Source organism: Macadamia integrifolia, chromosome 14 (genome assembly GCF_013358625.1).
Source record: "Macadamia integrifolia cultivar HAES 741 chromosome 14, SCU_Mint_v3, whole genome shotgun sequence".
Taxonomy (NCBI): Eukaryota; Viridiplantae; Streptophyta; class Magnoliopsida; order Proteales; family Proteaceae; genus Macadamia; species Macadamia integrifolia.
The window spans coordinates 25,113,641-25,135,451 of NC_056570.1; the positions used below are offsets into that span (position 1 = coordinate 25,113,641).

At 40.5% G+C, this 21,811-nt stretch overlaps 1 protein-coding gene and 1 non-coding gene across 2 annotated transcripts in view; both read right to left on the reverse strand.

The window, feature by feature from the left end:
* The window catches only part of LOC122061098 (ubiquitin C-terminal hydrolase 13-like), a 120,071-nt gene that overhangs the window by 26,247 nt on the left and 72,013 nt on the right, over nt 1-21,811 (reverse strand). The window contains exons 14-16 of the mRNA XM_042624284.1: nt 3,857-3,912; nt 3,564-3,741; nt 3,363-3,458 (exon numbers count right to left, since the gene is read on the reverse strand). Of these exons, the coding sequence (XP_042480218.1) occupies nt 3,363-3,458; nt 3,564-3,741; nt 3,857-3,912 (330 nt within the window). The remainder of the gene's footprint in view (nt 1-3,362; nt 3,459-3,563; nt 3,742-3,856; nt 3,913-21,811) is intronic.
* LOC122062273 lies at nt 8,636-8,742 on the reverse strand. Its single transcript, XR_006134893.1, has one exon. It is a non-coding gene; the product is annotated as a small nucleolar RNA R71 (small nucleolar RNA).

Genomic DNA, 21,811 nt, shown 5'->3' on the forward strand with positions numbered 1-21,811 from the left:
TGGATGCATTTGGTTCGTCTTGTGGTTGTACTGGAGATATCACTTTCTTTGACTCAACCAATCTATGAAGATTAAATTTTTGACGCATATGGTAAGCCTGGAGGGTGCACACATTATTGTCACGATCAAGAATGCCATCTCATTGTTCCAACCAACATCGACCCAATTTAATGATGCGTCAAGGAGAGTAACACTTCACAAAAAGCACCATCATAATAATGAGAAACAGAAAATTCAATGAATACATGATCCTCTGACTCAAAAATATCTGATTGGTCTTGGACAACACATCCACCACAGATCACACAACAAAAATGTCGTGTTGTCTCTCATCAATCAATAAATGAGCAGGTTTTCCATTTGGCAGCTGCACTCTGAATTTGAACACAAAAGGTTCCATGACAATAATAGAAGGCTCAAATAAGAGGAGTGGCAAATTGGTAAATAAAATGAAGTTTATAAGGGCAATGGCACAATTATAAATATGGGGAGTTCTACTTTAACACAAAAGGAAGGTCACGTGTGGATGAGTGAAAACTTGAAAACAGATGTAAAAAAAGGAAATAAAATGGAAAGGTTGGGGCAGTTCTGGGAATGAATAAGAAAGTTATTAAAGGACAAGAGAATCTGTATTTGTTTGGTAGGGAAAAAATAGGAACCAAAATAGAAGCATGGGACATGAGAGAATTAAAGGTAAAGAAAAAGGTAATAGTAGGAAATTAAATATATGGGGAATAAGCTACAGCTCACGATTATTTTCTTCATCCTTTCGCCAAAACCAGGAAACCAGCGGAAAATGTTCTCGTACGATTGAGAAAACTCATTCATACAGACACCAAATGACTTGAAATTTGAGGTGTTACTTTGCAACTCCGAACCCTTCCGGAGGCAATTAGCAACAGGCCTAAGAATCAACCAAGAGAGGCTCAAGAAACCTCCGCAATTTGACCAGGTGGAAGAACCCAGATCTGAATCTGGTTGCAGGTTTTTTATCACTGGTTAGCAGGAACTCGAGGATGGGAATCTTGGTTTTAGACCGCTCTAGGGAGATGATCTAACCCTTAAAAGTTTCAGTTCCAACTAACTGAACCCCAGTGAGTTCGACTCCAAAGTTCAGGACTGCCAGTATTGTTGAACAGAACAGGGGAAGAAAGTAATGAAGAAAAGAAGAATGAGAGAAGGGAAGGGAAGCCTCACTGGGAGAAGGGATAGATCACACAGAAACAAAAAGGGGTGGGGGTGGGGGTGGGGGTGGGGAGGAAGAAGAAGATGTACCGACCACAGTGGCACTCAACCACTCTAACTCAATTTCATTCTCTCTTTCAATCAGCTCTTCTTCTTCTTCTTTTTATTTTGTTTGTCTCTAACTCTCACTCTCTCGTCTCTGCTTCACCCCTTTTTTTGGTTGACAAGACCCTGGGACAGGGAAGAGGTTTCAACTAAGAGTACAAAAATTCAATGGGTAGTTTGGGTAGTTCTTGAGAAACGAATGTGGTAGGGTTTTAGTGGGAGATCAAAGGGAGGAGGATTGGAGGGCTATGGCGGGTCTCGAGGTTTTTTTTTTTTTAAATATTGCTGTTCTCAGTCTCTGCAGAAACCAGAACAGAGAATGGGAGAAGATGGGAAAGAAAGGAGACGAAGGAAGGACCCTTCGGCTCTGATACCACTTGATGGAGGGCCTGCAGAGAAAGGGAATAAATCTCTGAGAGAAATCAGAGTTGCAGGGGAGAAGAGAAGAATCACACAAAGGGGGAAGGAAGAAGGTCAAACGACCAATTAAAACCACCAAGGTTTCAACCAAATACTCAACTCATCATTCAAAAATCTCTCTAATAAATTGGGTTACATGCCTTTATAATAACAACTAAAATTACAACTTGCCTAATTAAAATCTAAAACTGAAATAGTAACTTCTAATTACTTCCTCAATTCTAACTAATAAGACTAGAAAGAGAATAAAACTCAAATTGGTAACTCCCTAATTAGCTAACAACTACCCAAAATAAAAGAAAGCAAATATTTTCCAAACAAAATAAAATCCTAAAGATCCTAATAGCGTTGGTTCCAAATTGGTAAAATTGGTAATCTTTGATCCCAGATTGGATCCAGTTCATCTCCTTATCAATACCCATACGGGTTTGGATTGATCCAAGTGATGCAGTTGGGCGTTGGGCTTGAGATAACCTTTGATTTGATTCCTTTTCTTTCCTTTTCAGAGTTAGCATTAGTATGGTAGATTTTCAATTGAGTGAGATTTTATTTCTATTTTAATTAGATGCAATATTTGTTTCAAACAGGAAAGTAGGTCTGTTTTCAGTCTTTAAATAGATGTATTGAACTCAACTGAGAATTAGAATTGAATGAAACTAAAATTATATTTTGGATGAAATTATGGCTGCCATGGGCTGCTTATCTCCCGTTCTCTTTCTCTGAAGTTCTCTCTCTGAACTCTTCTCTTTTTCCTTCTTATCTTCTTCTTTTCTCCTTCCTACCACTCCTATTATCTGTTGTTGTTATCGGTTCCCTGTTCTGGGCGGTAGATACAGCCCCAGTTTAGAGAATCGACCTCTTTCTCCTTTAAGGTTTCTACACTGAGCTTTTGGTCGAAGGAAGCCCTCCCCAAGGCGACCCTAACCCTTGAATATCAGGCCTGAAGGTGACTCCTGCTGTGAGAAACAAAAACCTGCAACTCAGGTTACCTAAACCTACCGCCAGATCTGGTTTGTAGGCACTACAACCCCTGTTTGCATTGTTGTTTGAGGTATCTATCTGCCGGAATCAAGAGGCCATGGGGTTGGGTGCCTTCGTTTGAAGTTTCAGGCCAAACCGAGGCCTGGTGAAGTTCTCTCGAATTGACAATTCTTCAGTTTCCGCTGGTTTCTGGTTCTCACGATAAGAAGAAGAAACAGGTTTTTTTCTTTTATTTTAAAAGAGTTTATTACCTGTTATTACATGAAAGCCCCTGTCCTGAAATTATGTTCTATTATTCCTCCCCCTTACTTTGGCAATTACAGATTACCCCTCCTCTTCTACTTTTATACTCCAGTTTGACCCTATTAGTTATCTTATATTCTTTTAAGTGCTTGAGTGTTCCTGAATTTACAATATTGCCCCTCAACCATTACCTTGAGATATTTTATCATTATTGTGGGCCCTAAGCGATCCGATTTCAGTCTATTGGGATCCGGATCAGCATCACCAAGGCAGTGCATCTGCATCGCCATTTATCCCACTAAAAATGGATCTCGTAGTATAGAGAAAGGATAGCATGTATACCCCTATAAAGACTAAAGCGAAAAAGGCAACAAATAAAAATTCAGAGCCGAAACAAGGACCACACAGACGGGCATCAAGATCCGTACATTCACCTCATCTGTTACGCCCGAATGAGAAACAATTGTCTCAGTTTGCAAACCTTCCAATTGAGGCAATACTTCATAATACAAGATATCCACAGCCTGTCGAAAAATAATACAAATTGAGAATTGAGCCATTGAATGGTTACCAAGAATGAAAGGACGTGAAAACCCAAAATAGAGTCAGGTTCCAGATTGTTGACCTACCTGATGGCCATCGACCAGCATGTTTGATAAATGCTCCATCTGCCAGTACACTATCGGTTCGAAATACGGACTTTGGTCGAAACCATCGTGGGATGTGAGCCTAATTCTTGATGTATCATTCAAATTTAGTTGGTCATCAACAATTTTGACAATATCCTCATATGTGGAAAGCTTTGGCCTAGCAATTTCACAAGGAGAATAGGGAATGAATGAGAAAGAATTTTACACTGAAACAAGATCTTTAACAGTTAAAAATAAAAGTAAAAGCAAAAGAAATATCCACTGATACTTACAGCTCTAGAATAAAATCATCTTCATTTGGTTCCTCTAGTTTTCGGAATCGAATAACCTTTAATCATCAAATTATGGAAAGTCGAGACTATAAGTATTAAGAATGAAATAATAAAGATAACAAGTAATACGTAACTAGAAAGAAAAATCAAAGTTGTTAAGGAGTGAACTTTTGACTATCTACCGTTTGAAAGCAACAAGCTTCATTACATCAGTGCCATAAATTGTTCCGGACAACAAATGATAAAACAATTTGAGGTAGGCCAGGATTGCCACCAATAATATTCCTGAGGATTTCAAATTCCTTCACACTTCAAATAAATAGTTAAAAGTTCTTGAAACTCTCTAAAGACCAGCATACTTTCAGACCACTTTTTTTCTTTCTTCTTTTTTCTTCTTCCAATGAATAACAGATTTTACAGAAGTGAAAGAGGAAAGTTGCACAACCATAAAGTAAAACAAGAAAAAGGACAACGCCCACCCATCCTCAAGAAGAGATTACAATAATTGGGACTCCTCCAAAACATCATACAGTTTTCCCATGTTGGCTTACACATCCGCCAAAGACCCACCATTGAAGTCTCGGATAAAAGCATCGAGAGGGGGAGAGAAACCCAACATCTTGATGAGTAAGAGCCCATAGAGGTTGCAACAGATTAATGTCGATACGATCTAAATTCAGAGGATAAATCAGGTGTAACAACGATAACCGATGAACAAACAAACCACCAAGAACAGTAGCAGTAATTGATGGAGGGTATTATGGTAATTTCTAGGTCAAAATTAGGGTTCAGAAATTAGGTCAAATGGGCCCAATTTCCTGATTTCAGAAGTTGATTTGATTCACAAAACTGGGGTGAAACAGTAGGTGATTAAAACAGAAACAGGAAACAGGTTCAGGTTCTTGAAGGGCAGGGGAAGAATTGAAAATATCAAAATGTCTCCAGATCCAACCGTTGGAATTGACTCAAATTTGACCAAGTTCCAGATTAAGGATGATGAACATATCATCAAAATTTCAATACAATTGGATCGCTGAATTGCTGAATCCAAAAAAATGCATCATATCCAACCTTCTAGAAACCAGAATTATAGTTGCAAAAAAATAAAAATAAAAAGACTTACTTGAACGATGGCAGAAATAAGAGATTGAATGATAATAAAGAGAAGAACCAACAACAATAATGGAAAAATAGCAATAAGCGAAACGTCCCGGCTTTTCAACACAAGACATTAACCGGAGCAAACACCAATTCCTTCACCTTGGTCAGACACAAGGAACAATCTTCAAACATGAAGAGAAACAACAATAGAAGCAAGTGTCTTTGTGGGCATATGCAAAAAGCGAAGCTACATAGTAACTTGGGTGTCTGGTGTTTGCTCCACCATGTTATTCAAGCCAAAAGTAGTGGAGTAGAATAGAGTTTATTAAAAAAAAAAAAAAAGAGAAAAAAATGTGCAAATGTCATTAATGCTTAGTAACATGTTTGGTCAAAAACACTCCAACGCCTTAGTCATTGGTTCCCTATTTCTTCACAAGTGGTTTTGCCTTAAGATAAGGATGTTTTGGAAGAGACGAGGTGAGTTCCAAATTAAGAAATATGCTAGTGCCTGGAATTGATAAAGGATAAGAAAAGTTCAAGTGTGGGGGTCCCTTGTAAGAGATTATCTTTGCTCCGGATCGGTATGGGCCTTACCTTTAGTCAAGGTTTGGATTTATTTATTCTGAATTTTGGGTGTATATTCACTGCAAACACCCACGAGACACAACTTGTCCACTAGGGGTGACCTAGGGGTTTAAAGGCTTGTTGCACATGCTAAGTGCAACCGTGATTCCTACGAAAGTGAGTTAGGTTTTTTGTCTTTATTCTTTTTCTTTTTGTTTTGCTTGAGGACTAGCAAAGTCCAAGTGTGGGGGAATTCTGATGAGCATATTTAGAATGGAGCTACCTTGGGTTTTACTCTCTTTTTGTTGGTTTTATATTTTCAAGGCCTTAAGGACTATTAGGCGATGGAGCTACCTTGGGTTTTACTCTCTTTTTGTTGGTTTTATATTTTCAAAGCCTTACGGACTATCGGGTGCTATATCTTCAATTTTACACGTAAAGAGGTCTTATTTCTTTTCATGGCTGCGAAGAGGACGAAATTCTGAGCAAGATGGACGTGTTCAATTAAAAGTACGCATTCGTTTGGTTACTCATACAAGTGATTATTCTTTTCAGGCCAGAAAAAGAATAATGGATCAGAACTGAACCGAGATGCAGAACCAGCCCGTTTGCAATTGTCTCAGAGGTACAAGGAATACTCCAAATGCCAACAAGGATCAATGGACCACATCCTTAAGTGATTGAAGATTCATTTTTGGTAACAACTACCTAGCGTAGTTGGTGAGCTATGGTGTGCAAAATTCCCTTGCTCACCAAGAGGTCTCAAGTTCGAATCTCATGGTTGTTTTTTTAGAGAATTTTGTCTGCTTTTCATTCACTTAAAGCACTAAGGGCATGGAGGGGATTTCCACATCAAATTAGAAGCAAGAAAAATCGTGGGAGGGGTTTCCTGCGCAAGAAGAAAAAAAAAAAGGAAAGAGAAAAAAAGGGAAAAATAAATCTTGTCCAAATCTTCTCTCCTCCACATCATCACCAAAAGATTGTCCAAATCACACAAAGCAAGAAGAAAATCGTCCCTAGGAGAGAGAAAAAAGAAGAAAAATAAATAAATAAAAAAAAGGAAAGAGAATAAGCAAAAAAATTATAGGAAATTTCTCAAAGTTTATTTCTCTCTTCTCTCTCCTCCACCTTAGCACTTTTGGACTAAAAGATCTCACAATCAATTGTGGGTTTCTCTCTTTTAGGAAAGAGAAATTTGTTACCCTACCTCCCCATTCCCTATAAATACAACTCATGTAAGAGGAGGAGAGAATTCATTTTTCTTCTAGTTTTTTTTAGTTGCTCTCTCTTTCTCTTGCTCTCTCTTTAGTTTTAGTTCTTCTTTATCTTTTCTTTAATCACTTTTGTAATAGTTTTTTTTATTTCAATTAATGCAAGCACTCTTTTATTTTTATTCAGCCCTTTTATGTTTATGATTTATGCAATTGAGTTGTAATTTTTTAAGTTATAGTTCTAGGCTTACATCTAGGTGACAAGATCACGAGCCGTGGAGCAATTTTTTTTTTTTAGATTTGTTTTCTCTAGTACTAGAAATTTCAGATTTGGTTTATTCCAGATCTGGTTTTTAGTACTGGTAGTATCTCAAATCAATCAAGTTTTCAGTTCATTGATTCAAGTAAGTAGGCTCCTTCAGTAGTCTTCTCTCCCCCCTCTCATTCCCTCTTCTGACTACCCTTTCTTTCTTAATTTAGGATTTTAATTTCAGTCGTTACATTATTGCTATCCCTTTCCCCCAAGGTTCATGGCTAGTGTATGTGTTGGCTTTGCGCCTCCTAGCCATAGAACCATCATTTTATTTTTTTTATTTTAATTGTCTCCCTTTCCCTAAAGCCAAGTAGAGTAACCCTTGTAAGAGTGACTCTCTGGTCAAGTAGGGAAGCTCATATTATGATGCATCCCTCGGGCTAAGTAGAGAAACCTACTTGTGAGTCTCTCTAGCTTTATCCCCTTTCTTTTACTTTATTTTTATTTCAGCATTTTTTTCCTTTATTATTATTTTTTAATTGCGTGGGTTGTTTATTTTCAGTTATTTATTTATTTAATTTTAATTGCGTGGCTTACGTCTTTAAATTCTTAGATGACGAATGGTTAGGACGTTATTTTAGATACATATGTTTAGGACAGTAATTAGAATTAGATCACAACCATTAATCGGTTCACTTTCGCATTATTAAAAGAAATAAAAAATAAAGTGGCTACTCTCCCTGTGTTCGACCCGTAGCTACACTGATCCGTACGCTTGCGCTTACGTTTTAAATCTCAAATAAGTTTTTGGCGACGTTGCCAGGGAGACAGTTCCATGTTATTTTTCGCTTTCTTTTGGTAAATCGGAGTGTTTTGTTTGCTTTGTTTTATTTTTCCTTTTCTTTTATTGAATTCCTGAGAACAACTTACAATAATAGTTGTATCGGTGGAGGTCGCCATGCCTCACAGTATGATAAAGACAGGTTTCGCCCTGTAGCAGTACCTCAAGAATTGACCTGAGCAACCCCGGATCCCTGCCGGTAAGCTCCCAAAAAGCCAAAAAATAAAAAAAAATAAAAAAACAAAAAAAAAAAAAAACAAAAAGTTTTGCTATCCATTCTTTTGTGCTTGTCTTACTTTAGTTGTGGGTAGTTTTTCTGTTGCATGAGTGTTAAGTGGGTACGTAATACTAAGAATCGGTTAGAAAGAAGAGATCCAACAAGTAGTGACCCTATACGTTTGCTCTCTCTAAAACCCTTCAATATGGGAGACCAACAGCAAAACCCTTCACCTAAATCTCTGAAAGATAGGTTCTACCCTGCTAGAACAGCCCAACCTTCCTGTATAGTTCTACCACAAGCCCAGGGCAATAATTTTGAACTCAAATCTCAATACATCACTATGTTGTCCCACTTCCATGGGTTGACCTCTGAGGATGCATACCTATTTCTAAGGGAATTTAAAAAGGTATGTGTTCTAATTAAGATCCAACAGTTTTCTGATGATGCTGTTAAGCTTAGGTTTATCACTTTTGCATTGAAAGACCAAGCTAAGAAGTGGTTGTATGGGTTACCCACAAATTCCATAACCTCATGGGAACAGTTCACAGTTGTCTTCCTTAAGAAGTTTTTCCCAACTCACAAGATCAATAAGCTTAGAAGTGATATCCTTCAGTTTAGGCAAAAGCCTAGTGAGTCATTTTCCAAACTTATGGAGAGATTCAAGGATCTACTCCAAGAATGCCCTCACCATGGCCTAGACCTATGGCATTTATGTCAAATAATTTATGAGGGTATTGATTACCCAACTAAACAAATGATAGAATCTATGTGCCCTGAGGGATTCACATCCTTTACAGATGAAGAAAAGGCATGGGAATTCTTACTTGACTTAGCTGACAAAACCCGTGAATGGGAATCAACCCAAGAGAGTGAAAGAACTATAAGAGGAAAAGGATATTTTGTGGATGGGATGGTAGCGAAGGAAGCCCATTTGGATAGCCTAATCAAGAGGATTGAGGCTATTGTTCCTAGAGAGCCCATAGAAGAATGCCCTAACACCTCTGGGGGCACTTCTAATGATAGTGTTAATGCCTTATACCAGAATAATCCATATAGTAACACATACAATCCAGGATGGAGAAATCACCCAAATTTTTCTTGGAATCAGGGCAACCAAGCAGGACCTTCCAATTTCTATAATCAAGGTCAACCTGGACCCCAAAGGCCTCCCTTTGCACAACAATCTTTTTCTCAAAATACTTTTCCTAGGTCAAATGCAGGACCTCAGGCTAGTTTTCTTAGGGCCCCTCTCCTATCATCTTATCAGCAACCCCCTGGGTTAACCAACACTGGAGAGGCAAGTAGAATAAATGACTTGGAAAAAAATATGGCCCTCCTCATGACAAGCCATCAAAATCTTACGAGAGAACTTACCCAAGTTGTCTCAATTATGCGTGAGAGGGAGAAAGGAACTTTACCCAGTCAACCAGAGCCTAACCCTAGGCATCATCAGCCTGGTTAGTTTACAAGGACCAACTAATGCACCACTGAATATAGTACAAGGTCAGACTCAATAAGGGCCCTCTAACCAATGTAATGTTGTTTATGCCCTTAGGAGTGGTAGAGAGTACCTACAGAGCTTTCCTAAATCTTCCCCATCTATTACTCCTGTTAACTCTTCTTCAGTTGAGGACACAAATGTGCCTCTTGCTCCAGGTTCGTCTGATGAACCTAAAGATTTTTCTGAAGCTAAAGATGATTTGGTTGAGGAAACCAAAAATGATTTTTCTGAACAGGGACAAATCCCTAACAGTCCTTATGTTCATCCTATCCCATTTCCTAATCGCTTGGTAAACAAAAAGAAGACTGCTTCCATGGACAAAATTTTAGAAGTCTTCAAAAAGGTAGAAATAAACATCCCTCTTTTGGATGCCATATCCCAGATCCCCACCTATGCAAAGGTACTGAAAGGTTTGTGTACTCACAAACGTATCACTAGTGTGCCCAAAAAGGCGTTCTTGGCAGGTAACATTAGTTCCATAATTACTCAGCCTATAGCAGCCAAGTATAAGGATCCAGGGAGCCCTACCATATCTTGTGTCATAGGTAACACCTATATTGAGCATGCTTTACTTGACCTTGGCGCAAGTGTGAATCTTTTACCTTACCATGTGTACAAGCAACTAGGATTGGGAGAATTAAAAGCCACTGGAACTACTCTTCAGTTGGCAGATAGATCTGTTAAGATTCCTAAAGGGATGGTTGAGGATGTCTTACTAAAGGTGGGGGAATTTATTTTCCCTGTTGATTTCATGGTGTTAGATACCAAGCCCTTCTCAACCAAGGATGATATCCCAATAATTCTAGGAAGACCATTCTTGGCTAGCAGTAATGCATTAATCAACTGCCGGAATGGTTTCCTAAGGTTATCTTTTGGTAACCAAACTGTTGAGTTTAACATGTTTAGGATAGGCAAGCAACCACATATGGGAGAAGAGATCAATATGCTTGAGGATTTTCTGGATTTTTCCTATGATTTAGTTACCAACTTTGATATTGATTTTGATTCAGAATTCCAACAGTATATGGATGAGTTGGATGATAAGAGTGAAAATTTCTTTTCTGAAGTCTTGAGTCTTCACACACTTGTGGAGCCCTTAGGACCCCTTTCCAATTCCATTCCCAAACCTTCCATAGTTGAGCCCCCTAAGCTAGATCTTAAGGAGTTGCCATCTAATTTGAGATATGCTTTCCTAGGGCCTGACCAGTCTCTTCCTGTAATAATTTCTTCAAATTTGACTTCTAGCCAGGAAGAGGAGTTACTTAAAGTGTTAAAAGATAATAAGGAAGCCCTAGGTTGGACCATGGCTGATATCAAGGGTATAAGCCCTTCCATTGTGCAACATCATATACATCTTATGGAGGATTCCAAACCATCCACGGAACCCCAAAGAAGAGCTAACCCAATGATGATGGAAGCCATTAAGAAAGAGATCCTAAAGTGCTTGTATCATGGAATAATTTATCCTATTTCTGACAGCAAATGGGTAAGCCCAGTTCATGTAGTGCCTAAGAAGTCTAGTGTGACTGTAGTTCCTAATGCCAATAATGAGTTGATCCCTACCCGTGTCCAAACAGGATGGCGTCCAATCTGGGTGAAGAGTGTGCATAGACTTTAGGAAATTAATGTGGCAACCTGGAAGGACCACTTCCCATTGCCATTCATTGATCAGATGTTAGAGAGGTTAGCTGGACATGAATACTATTGTTTTCTTGATGGATATTCTGGCTATAACCAAATTCCAATTGTTTTAGAGGACCGACATAAGACCACTTTTACATGCCCATATGGAACATTTGCTTACAGGCGTATGCCCTTTGGGCTTTGCAATGCCCCTGCTACGTTCCAACGATGCATGATGAACATTTTTTCTGACATGGTCGAAAAATTCTTAGAAGTATTTATGGATGACTTTTCAATTCATAGGAATTCCTATTCTGAATGTCATCATCTTTCCCTAGTTTTGAAAAGGTGCATATCTAAGAATTTGGTTTTGAATTGGGAGAAATGCCATTTTATGGTTAAATCTGGTATTGTTTTAGGCCATGTAATATCCAAGGAGGGAATTAAGGTAGATAGAGCCAAAGTGGATTTAATTGATAATTTACCACCTCCTCAATCTGTTAAGGATGTTCGGTCTTTTCTAGGGCATGCAGGCTTCTACAGAAGGTTTATTAAGAACTTTAGTCAGTTAGCCCGACCACTCACCTCATTACTTGCCAAAGATCAAACTTTTGAGTTTTCTAAAGAGTGCCTAGAATCCTTCAAGCAACTTAAGAAGGAGTTGACCAATGCACCCATTGTTCAACCACCTGTTTGGACTGAACCTTTTGAACTGATGTGTGATGCTTCGGATTTTGCCATAGGAGCAGTTTTAGGTCAAAGGATTAATAAGTTGCCCACTGTCATTTACTATGCTAGTAGGACCTTAAATGATGCACAACTCAATTATACAACCACTGAAAAAGAATTTTTAGCTGTTGTGTTTCCATTAGAAAAGTTTCGGTCTTACTTAGTTGGTTCACATGTGGTGGTGTATACTGATCATTCTGCCCTCAGATACCTAGTTCAGAAGAAGGATGCCAAAGCCCGTCTCATTAGGTGGGTTTTACTTTTGCAAGAGTTTGATTTAGAAATTAGGGATAAGAAAGAAGTTGAAAACCTAGTTGCAGACCATTTATCCCGGCTTCCCAATTCCTTGACTGTTGATTCTCCAGTCAACGAGAACTTTCCAGATGAACAATTATTTGCAATGTCCAGTGAACCATGGTTTGCTGACATTGTCAACTTCTTAGTTTCAGGTGTGACTCCGGATCACTGGTCCACCCAAGATAAGTATAGGTTTCATTCCCAAGTTAAGCACTTTTTCTGGGATGATCCTTATTTGTTTAAGATATGTCCAGATCAGATTATCCGACGATGTGTTCCTGATCATGAGCAACATTCCATTCTCTCTTTTTGTCATGATCATGCATGTGGTGGACACTTTGGACCTAAGAAGACTGCCGCAAAGGTTCTCCAATGCGGATTTTATTGGCCCACTCTTTTTAGAGATGCTTTTGATTTTTGCAAGGCTTGCCCACATGCCAGTCTTTTGGCTGTATCAATGAGGAACATGATGCCTCTCAACCCTATTTTAGTAGTTGAGATCTTTGATGAATGGGGCATCGATTTTATGGGACCATTCCCTAATTCCTTTGGGAATTTGTACATACTTTTGGCCGTTGATTATGTTTCTAAATGGATAGAGGCCATACCTTGTAAATCTAATGATCACAAAGTGGTGGTCCAGTTTCTCAAAGAGAACATTTTTTCCCGCTTTGGTGCACCACGTGCAATAATTAGTGATAGGGGTACTCATTTTTGTAATCGGCCTTTTGAGACCCTAATGAAAAAGTATGGGATCACTCATAAGTTATCTACCCCTTATCACCCCCAAACTAGTGGCCAAGTGGAGGTGTCTAATAGGCAGATCAAACAAATCTTGGAGAAAACTGTTAATCCCAACCGTAAGGATTGGTCCCTTAGGCTCATTGATGCCTTGTGGGCCCATCGGACTGCATTCAAGACTGACCTTGGCCAGTCTCCCTACCGTTTAGTGTATGGGAAAGCTTGTCACTTACCAGTTGAGTTGGAGCATAAGGCCTTTTGGGCCATTAAGAAGCTTAACTTTGATTTGTCTGATGCGGGAATTCATCGTAGGCTCCAACTATCTGAGTTGGAGGAACTTAGGAATGATGCCTATGAAAGTTCTAGAATTTACAAGGAAAAGACCAAAGCTTTCCATGATAAACACATTCTGCGTAAATCTTTTGCAATTGGTGATAAGGTCTTATTGTACAACTCTCGATTGCATCTTTTTCCTGGTAAGCTTAGATCCCGATGGGATGGCCCATTTATTGTTCATAATGTATATCCCCATGGGGCTGTGGAGATTTTGAATCCAGGAACAGGGGTAATTTCGAAGGTTAATGGTCAGCGTTTGAAACCGTTCCTCGAGTTTCCCACTACTAGTAGTGAAGAGGTCATGGATCTCCATGAACCTCTTTACACTGATGACTAATTTTTAATCAGGTATGACCCCCTTGCATTGTCTTTGCTTTTAATTTTTTCCATGCATTGAGGACATTGCATGACTTAAGTGTGGGGGAGGGAAACCAGTTTTTATTTTTTATTTTTTTTTCACTTTGTTTTGTTTGTTTTTCTTTTTATTTTTTGAGCTTGCTAAGGATGAAGTCCTACTTTGGCTTTTGGCTAATGATCATACCATTCGGTTGCTTGATGTATGAAAATAAAATTTTTGATTAAGGTACCCATTTTGAACGTATAAAAACCCTGTTGAGAAGAAAGAAACAAGCATGTGTCTTGAGATGGGACTTTCTTTTGAAAAATAAGAGACCCCTGTTTTATGGTGATGGACCATATGTAAGTCTGTGGGTTCCTTGGACTTTTGATTTGGAGTTGAGACCTTTTTAATTAATTTGGCATGGGTTGACAAATGCACAATTTTAAATGAATTGAGAAATGTGGTATAAAGAAGAATAAGAGTTGATTCCTTTGGAACTAGACAGGGCATTGCGCCTCAGGAAGCGTGGTGTCTTGATCGAAATTCCTTGGGAGGAAACTTCTGAAGTAACTCTAGCATCACTGCCTTTGTGGGCATATGCAAAAAGTGAAGCTACATAGTAACTTGGGTGTCTGGTGTTTGCTCCACCATGTTATTCAAGCCAAAAGTAGTGGAGTAGAATAGAGTTTATTAGTAGAAAAAAAAAAAGAAAAAAAAATGGGCAAATGTCATTAATGCTTGGTAACATGTTTGGTCAAAAACACTCCAACGCCTTAGTCATTGGTTCCCTATTTCCTCACAAGTGGTTTTGCCTTAAGATAAGGATGTTTTGGAAGAGACGAGGTGAGTTCCAAATTAAGAAATATGCTAGTGCCTGGAATTGATAAAGGGTAATAAAAGTTCAAGTGTGGGGGTCCCTTGTAAGAGAAATTATCTTTGCTCCGGATCGGTATGAGCCTTACCTTTAGCCAAAGTTGGGATTTGTTTATTCTGAATTTTGGGTGTATATTCACTGCAAACACCCACGAGACACAACTCGTCCACTAGGGGTGACCTAGGGGTTTAAAGGCTTGTTGCACATGCTAAGTGCAACCGTGATTCCTCCGAAAGTGAGTTAGGTTTTTTTTATTTTTATTCTTTGTCTTTTTGTTTTGCTTGAGGACTAGCAAAGTCCAAGTGTGGGGGAATTCTGATTAACACATTTATGTGTGAAATCTAGGGTAGTAAAACATGCATTTTACATATTTAGAATGGAGCTACCTTGGGTTTTACTCTCTTTTTGCAGGTTTTATATTTTCAAGGCCTTAAGGACTATCGGGAGCTATATCTTCAATTTTACACGTAAAGAGGTCCTATTTCTTTCCATGGTTGCGAAGAGGATGAAATTCTGAGCAAGATGGACGTGTTCAATTAAAAGTACACATTCGTTTGGTCACCCGTACAAATGATTATTCTTTTTCGGGTCAGAAAAAGAATAATGGGTCAGAACTGAACCGAGATGCAGAACCAGCCCGTTTGTAATTGTCGCAGAGGTACAAGGAATACTCCAAATGCCAACAAGGATTGATGGACCACATCCTTAAGTGATTAAAGATTTGTTTTTGGTAACAACAGCTACCTAGCTTAGTTGGTGAGCTATGGTGTACAAAATTCCCTTGCTCACCAAGAGGTCTCAAGTTCGAATCTCATGGTTGTTTTTTTTAGAGGATTTTGTTGAAGATTTCCTGCTTTTCACTCACTTAAAGCACTAAGGGCATGGAGGGGATTTCCACATCAAATTAGAAGCAAGCAAAATCGTGGAAGCAAGAAGAGAAGAAAAAAAAAAGGAAAGAAAAAAAAGGGAGAACCAAAGATTGTCCAAATCTTCTCTCTCCTCCACATCATCACCAAACCTCCACATCATCACCAAAGATTGTCCAAATCACACAAAGGAAGAAAAAAAAATCGTCCCTAGGAGAGAGAAAAAAAGAAGAAAAATAAATTAGAAAAAAAAAAGGAAAGAAAATAAGCAAAAAATTTTAGGAAATTTCTCAAAATTTATTTCTCTCTTCTCTCTCCTCCATCTTAGCACTTTTGGACTCAAAAGATCTCACAATCAATTGTGGGTTTCTCTCTTTTAGGAAAGAGAAAATTGTTACCCTACCTCCCCATTCCCTATAAATACAACTCATGTAAGAGGAGGAGAGACAATTCATTCTTCTTCTAGTTTTTTTTTTTTAGTTGCTCTCTCTCTCCGTCTCTCTCTTTAGTTTTAGTTCTTCTCTATTTTTGCTTTAATCACTTTTGTAATAGTTTTTTTTATGTCAATTAATGCAAGCACTCTTTTATTTTTATTCAGTTCTTTTTATGTTTATGATTTATGCAATTGAGTTGTAATTTTTTAAGTTATAGTTATAGGCTTAGATCTAGGTGACAAGATCACGAGCCGTGGAGCAATTGTTTTTCAGTTCAAGGGTTGAAGTTCAAGGAAGTAGGCTCCTTCAGTAGTCTTCTCTCCCCCCTCTCATTCCCTCTTCTGACTACCCTTTCTTTCTTAATTTAGGATTTTAATTTCAGTCGTTACATTATTGCTATCCCTTTCCCCCAAGGTTCATGGCTAGTGTATGTGTTGGCTTTGCCCCTCCTAGCCATAGAACCATCATTTTATTGTTTTTATTTTAATTGTCTCCCTTTCCCTAAAGTCAAGTAGAGTAACCCTTGTAAGAGTGACTCTCTGGTCAAGTAGAGAAGCTCGTATTATGATGCATCCCTCGGGCTAAGTAAAGAAACCTACTTGTGAGTCTCTCTCTAGCTTTATCCCCTTTCTTTTACTTTATTTTTATTTCAGCATTTTTTTTCCTTTATTATTATTTTTTAATTACGTGGGTTGTTTATTTTCAGTTATTTATTTATTTAATTTTAATGGCGTGGCTTGCGTCTTTAAATTCTTAGATGACGAATGGTTAGGACGTTATTTTAGATACATATGTTAGGATGGTAATTAGAATTAGATCACAACCATTAATCGGTTCACTTTCGCATTATTAAAAGAAATAAAAAAATAAAGTGGCTGCTCTCCCTGTGTTCGACCCGTAACTACACTGATCCGTATGCTTGCGCTTACATTTTAAATCTCAAACACTTATGCCACGGAACAACCGAGGAAGGAGGCGAATGAAAGACCAAGCAGAAGCGGACGAGAAGGAGCCATTCGAGGAGGGGAGCCAGCATTTGTCCTTGCGACCTCTATGGCCAAGGGGAAGAGGGGGAAGGGAGGACCAAAGGTCAAGGTGGGGGGGGGGAGGAGGGAGGGGACTAGCCTATGGGAGAGAGAATAGAGGAGAGAGAGGCATTAGCTAGGATGCCAGAAGAATAAATGACTCTAGGAGAAATGAGAAGAGAGGATGCCAGATGGGTGCCAAGGATCATTCCAAAGGGAGATAGACTGGCCATTACCAATGATGGAGGAGATGAAATAGAAAAGTTAAACTGATTAAGAAACTAAAATAACAAAGAAAATAGACTAAAAACAGGACTAGACTTATAGAATCCTAATCTAACTTAACTAATCCCGTATGCCTAGCCTATACCCATATTAAAGGCCCATTAAAGTGGCCCATTGCTGGAGGGTGTTATGGTAATTTCTAAAGCTAGCTTTAGGGTTCTGAGAGCAGAACAGTTGCGTCAATCGACCTCAAAAATCAGAAGTGGGTTTGATTCACAAAACAAAGAATAAAACATTAGATAACTGAGGATGGTAAAACAAGGTCGATTTAGAATACGGGGTAGGGGCAGAATTGGAAATAACAAAATATCTGCAGATCTAACCATCAGAATTGTCTCAGATTTGAACCAAATCCTATTTCAATGATGTCGAAGATCTGGTCAAAATTTGGAACCAATCGAATGGCTGAATTGCTTAATCTGAAAAACACCTAGTATCCAACCTTCTAAAAAACTAAGGTTCTAGTTGAATAAATTAAGAACATACTTGACAACAGCAGGAACAAGAGAATGAAAGAGGATAACAAGAGTAAACAGAAACTCAGTTGTAAAAAAAAAAAAAAAAAAGTGACCTTTGCCTTCCCCCTACAGTCGAGGAACAGAATCTCAGTGGCCTCCAAGGATTTCCGACCGTTGGCTGAATCTCACAACATGCATACTTTCTCAGCAGCAAAAAATAGAAGGCTCAAGCCAAAATCTCATTAATCAAATTCGTTTACAATGATGGCCCCCCTTACAACCTTATATAGAGAACTAAAAAATAGACATAGACACTAAAAAAGAAAGACCTAACCCAATCCTTAACCAAACAGAACACCTAAACTGACTATGGAACTAAAATAATGAAAGAAACAGACTCAAAAAAGGAGTAGAATTATGGATACCTAATCCAGCCTAGCTAAAACATTTAATAACAATTAAAATAAAGAAACAAAAACGCTCACTTTACTAATCCTGTATGCCTACCTACACCCATATTTCAGGCCCATTAAAGTTACCTATTACAAGAATAATTTCACCAAAAATTTCCCCAATGTCCGACACTACTTAAGCCCCCCTCACATGTCTGACATCCCTCCAGTGGGGCTCCCCACCAGAATGCGGCCCTCCCCCACCCCGCCTCTTTCCTCCTGTGGTCCTTCCTCTACCACCTCTCCTCCCTTGCTTTCCGGTCAGCCCTCACTCACACCCTATCTCTCTGCTGCTCCTGCCCCTCAGCCCCTCAGCCCCTCTGCCCCTCTTTTCCTCCTCCCCTCCTCCCTCCCTCTCAACCTTGGGTCTCTGTTGTCAAGACCACCTGCCCCCTTCCAATGCTGGTCACTCCCTCTTCTTTGTTCCCCCCTCGACCATCCTTGACAAGAAAGTGAGCCTTTGCCCTTGAGGGTTGCTTGATGCTGAAATTCTCAAATGATGCATTTGTCATCGGTCACTACCTTGGAGCTCGTCTGCCATTCCATGTTGTGAAAGCTTCACCTTTCTGTTGAACAATGGTATCTTCATATTCAACTTCTCTAAAGAAGCTGACAAGCTCTTTGCTCTTGATGGTGGCCCATGTTAAGTTGGGAAAAAAACCGATATTCCTACGTCACTGGACCAACACATATCCCTTGCAAAAATTGATCTCAAAATCACTCCCATTTGGGTTGCTCTTCACAACCTTCCTTTCTCCACTTTTGGTGTGCACAAGGGCTAAGTAGTGTTGGCTCCATCATTGGGAAGCCCCTCTTCTCTGATCAAAGAACTAAGCTTATGGACCGGTTAGCATTCGCCAGAATCTGTATTGAAGTCTCCGCTGATCTCCCTCTGCTGGCATACGTTACTGCTAAGGATAAAGACAGTTTCTCCTTTGACCAACTTGTTGAATATGAGTGGCTCCCCACCCCCCCCCCAAAAAAAAAAAAAAACTGCTCCTAATGTAATATGTTTGGCCACTCTCCAAAATATTGCGTGGCATCATATATCTCCACGGCTCCCCCCCTGAAGCGCAAGACCAATCAACCTCTCTAGCTGCCCTTGAAACGCAGGCCCATATGATATCTTCGGCTCCTCCGGAAGGCTCCCTCGATGTTGCGCAGCACCTCTTCTTCTGTTCAAAGGGGAAAGAAGAAGAATTGCTGTAGGCGGCGTCGTAGCAATATGGCGAATCCCAACCCCGAGAAGGCTCCTCTACCTCTGTAAGACCGACTTCTACAAACCCTAAGGACCTCTGCTCTTTGTCCATCAGCCACAACCGCTTCTCCCTTCTATCCCTTTTTGACTTTGACGTCGATAGTGATACCCTATCCCATCGCTCCTTTTTGTCACCTCAAGCTATTGAGGATCCTACGCCGCTTTAGCCGATCGCTTGCACCCTCTATCTCCTCATTTTGTTTCTGCTTCTTACGCTCCTGACTCCTCTAGATGCGCCCTTGCCTAATCCTTTGTCCCCCCTTCTACTCTCCCTGTGGGTCCAGCCTCTTCAATTGGGATCTCTTCACCTCCTCTCCCTTCCTCTGTGGGTCCCACTTATGGCCCCTCCGTTTGCAAGCCGTGCTTGTCCTCCTGTCCTCATTTAACCTTATATCCTAACATCCCTCTTTACCCGACTCCTCTCCACCAGGTCTCTTCTTACCAGACCCCTTCCTCTTCGACTCATCCTCCTCTTGACCCGGCAACTCATAATCCGTGGGCCTCCGCTTGTGGGGCACTCCTTCCTAACCCGCCTTCCTTTTACTTTTCCCCACTACCACTGCTACTGCCATAGCTGCTACCACCCATCAGCTCTCCACCGTTACAACCACCCCTTTGCCCACTACCCCCCACTTCTCGACTCACTGTCATCTTCTTTCCATTGCCGCCTCTATCGAGGTCTCCTCCCTCTCCGCTAGCTCTCCCCCTCCTAGCTTCGCCTCTGGTTCTACTTTGGTTGGTCCCTCCAATCTCGATAACCTCAGAAGGTTTCGACTCTCTGATCAACTCAGGCCCGTCCAAAGCACCTGATGGCTACCCGCGATGCCTCCCTTGATGCTTCCCTCGCCACTTCAGGCCTTTTTCTTGACCTCACCATTGATGGTGATGTCTCTTCCACTTGTATGCTGCCCCCTACTCTGCCTATGCACCTTGTGATGGTTGCTTAATCCATGTTTGCTTCCTCCTCTTTGGAAGGATCTCCCTCGGCTCTCTGGTCCACTCAGGCCCATCCGGAGCACCCACTGCCTGATCATCTCAGGCCTACTGGCCTTGCCCCCATATCTGGGTCAAGCCCTAGACCAACCAATGGATCTACTGCAGCTGTTGCCATCCTTCAGAAGACTAGGTCATCCCGATCCAACTCTCTTCTCTCCACCAGGACGGATACTAACTCTAAGAAAGCCGCTTCCCCTCCCCCCAAGGGATATCACCGCAAGGCGAAGGCCAAATCTTCTTCGCGCCTCTCCAAGGCTTCTTCCCACTCCTTTGAGCAATCGGATACCAACCCCTCCGCTCTTAAATGACTTTATGGACAATTTGGAATGTCAGAGGATTAAATTCCTCTGCCAAGCATGCCACCATCCATTCCCTCCTCATAGCCTCCTATTTGTCCCTTTGTTGCCTCCTCGAAACTTGTGTCCTTGAGCCAAATGCCTCTTGCATCACCCTGCCGCCATTGCTCCTTCGTGGTCCTTTCTCTCCAGCTACCCCACTGACCTAATAGCCGCTTATGGGTCCTCTGGAACCCCCCCTCCTTCATGTCTCCCTCATCTCCTCCTAGTCCACATCCATCTCTCCATCACCTCCCCCTTTGATTCTCCTCCTTTCTTCTTCTTCATTTATGTCCTCAAGTGCTCAAGACAGGACCTCCCTCTAGTCTGATCTTAGCACCTTTGCTCCCTCCACTGGATCCCTTCCTTGGGGATTGGTTGGAGACTTCAATGTCATTCGTGCCTCTCATAAGAAGATTGGAGGTGATCGCATAGACCTTCCCTCCATTGAAGATTTTAATGACTGCATTGATGATATTGGCATTAACGATCTATGATGGTCTGGTTCCAAATTCACTTGGAACAACTGGAAAGTGGTTCTACTAGGATTGCTTGCAAACTTGATAGAGCCCTTGTCAATGAAGCCTGGCTTGATGCTTTTCCATCTTTTTATGCCACCTTTGATCTTCCCAATATTTCCAACCACTTCCCTCCACATTCAACCTCACATCTCCTTCAGGCCCAACCTTCCAAATTTTTTGATATGTGGTCCCTCCACCAGGATTTCCTTCCCATTGTTCGTGAGGCCTAGGATATCCCTGCCCATGCCTTCACCTCCCCCCCGATTGCCTTTGACAGGAAGCCCAAAAATGTTAAATCAGCCCTCAAAAGCTGGAATTCCACTACCTTTGGGAACATTTCCTCTGATTTCTCCTCCTCCAAAGTCATGCTTGAGTTTGTTCAATCTAGGCTTCAGACTGGTCCCCTCAACCTTTCCCTTGCTGAGGGAGAGAAGTTAGTTTTTTCCTAGCTCTCTTCTCTTCTCTCTCAAGAGAAAAGCTTCCTCCAACAGAAATCTAGGATCAAAAGGCTGGAGCTCGGAGACTCCAACTCCTCTTTCTTCCACGCTCTCTTAAAGCTCGGGCCAACGCTAACTCCATTCCTAAGCTCATCTCTAGTGATGGCTCCACCCTCTCTAATCTTGAGAATATCAAATTTGAGGCTGCCTCTTTCTTCTCTAACCTTCTTTCTTCCCTTCTCCCCCCTCTTCCCCCC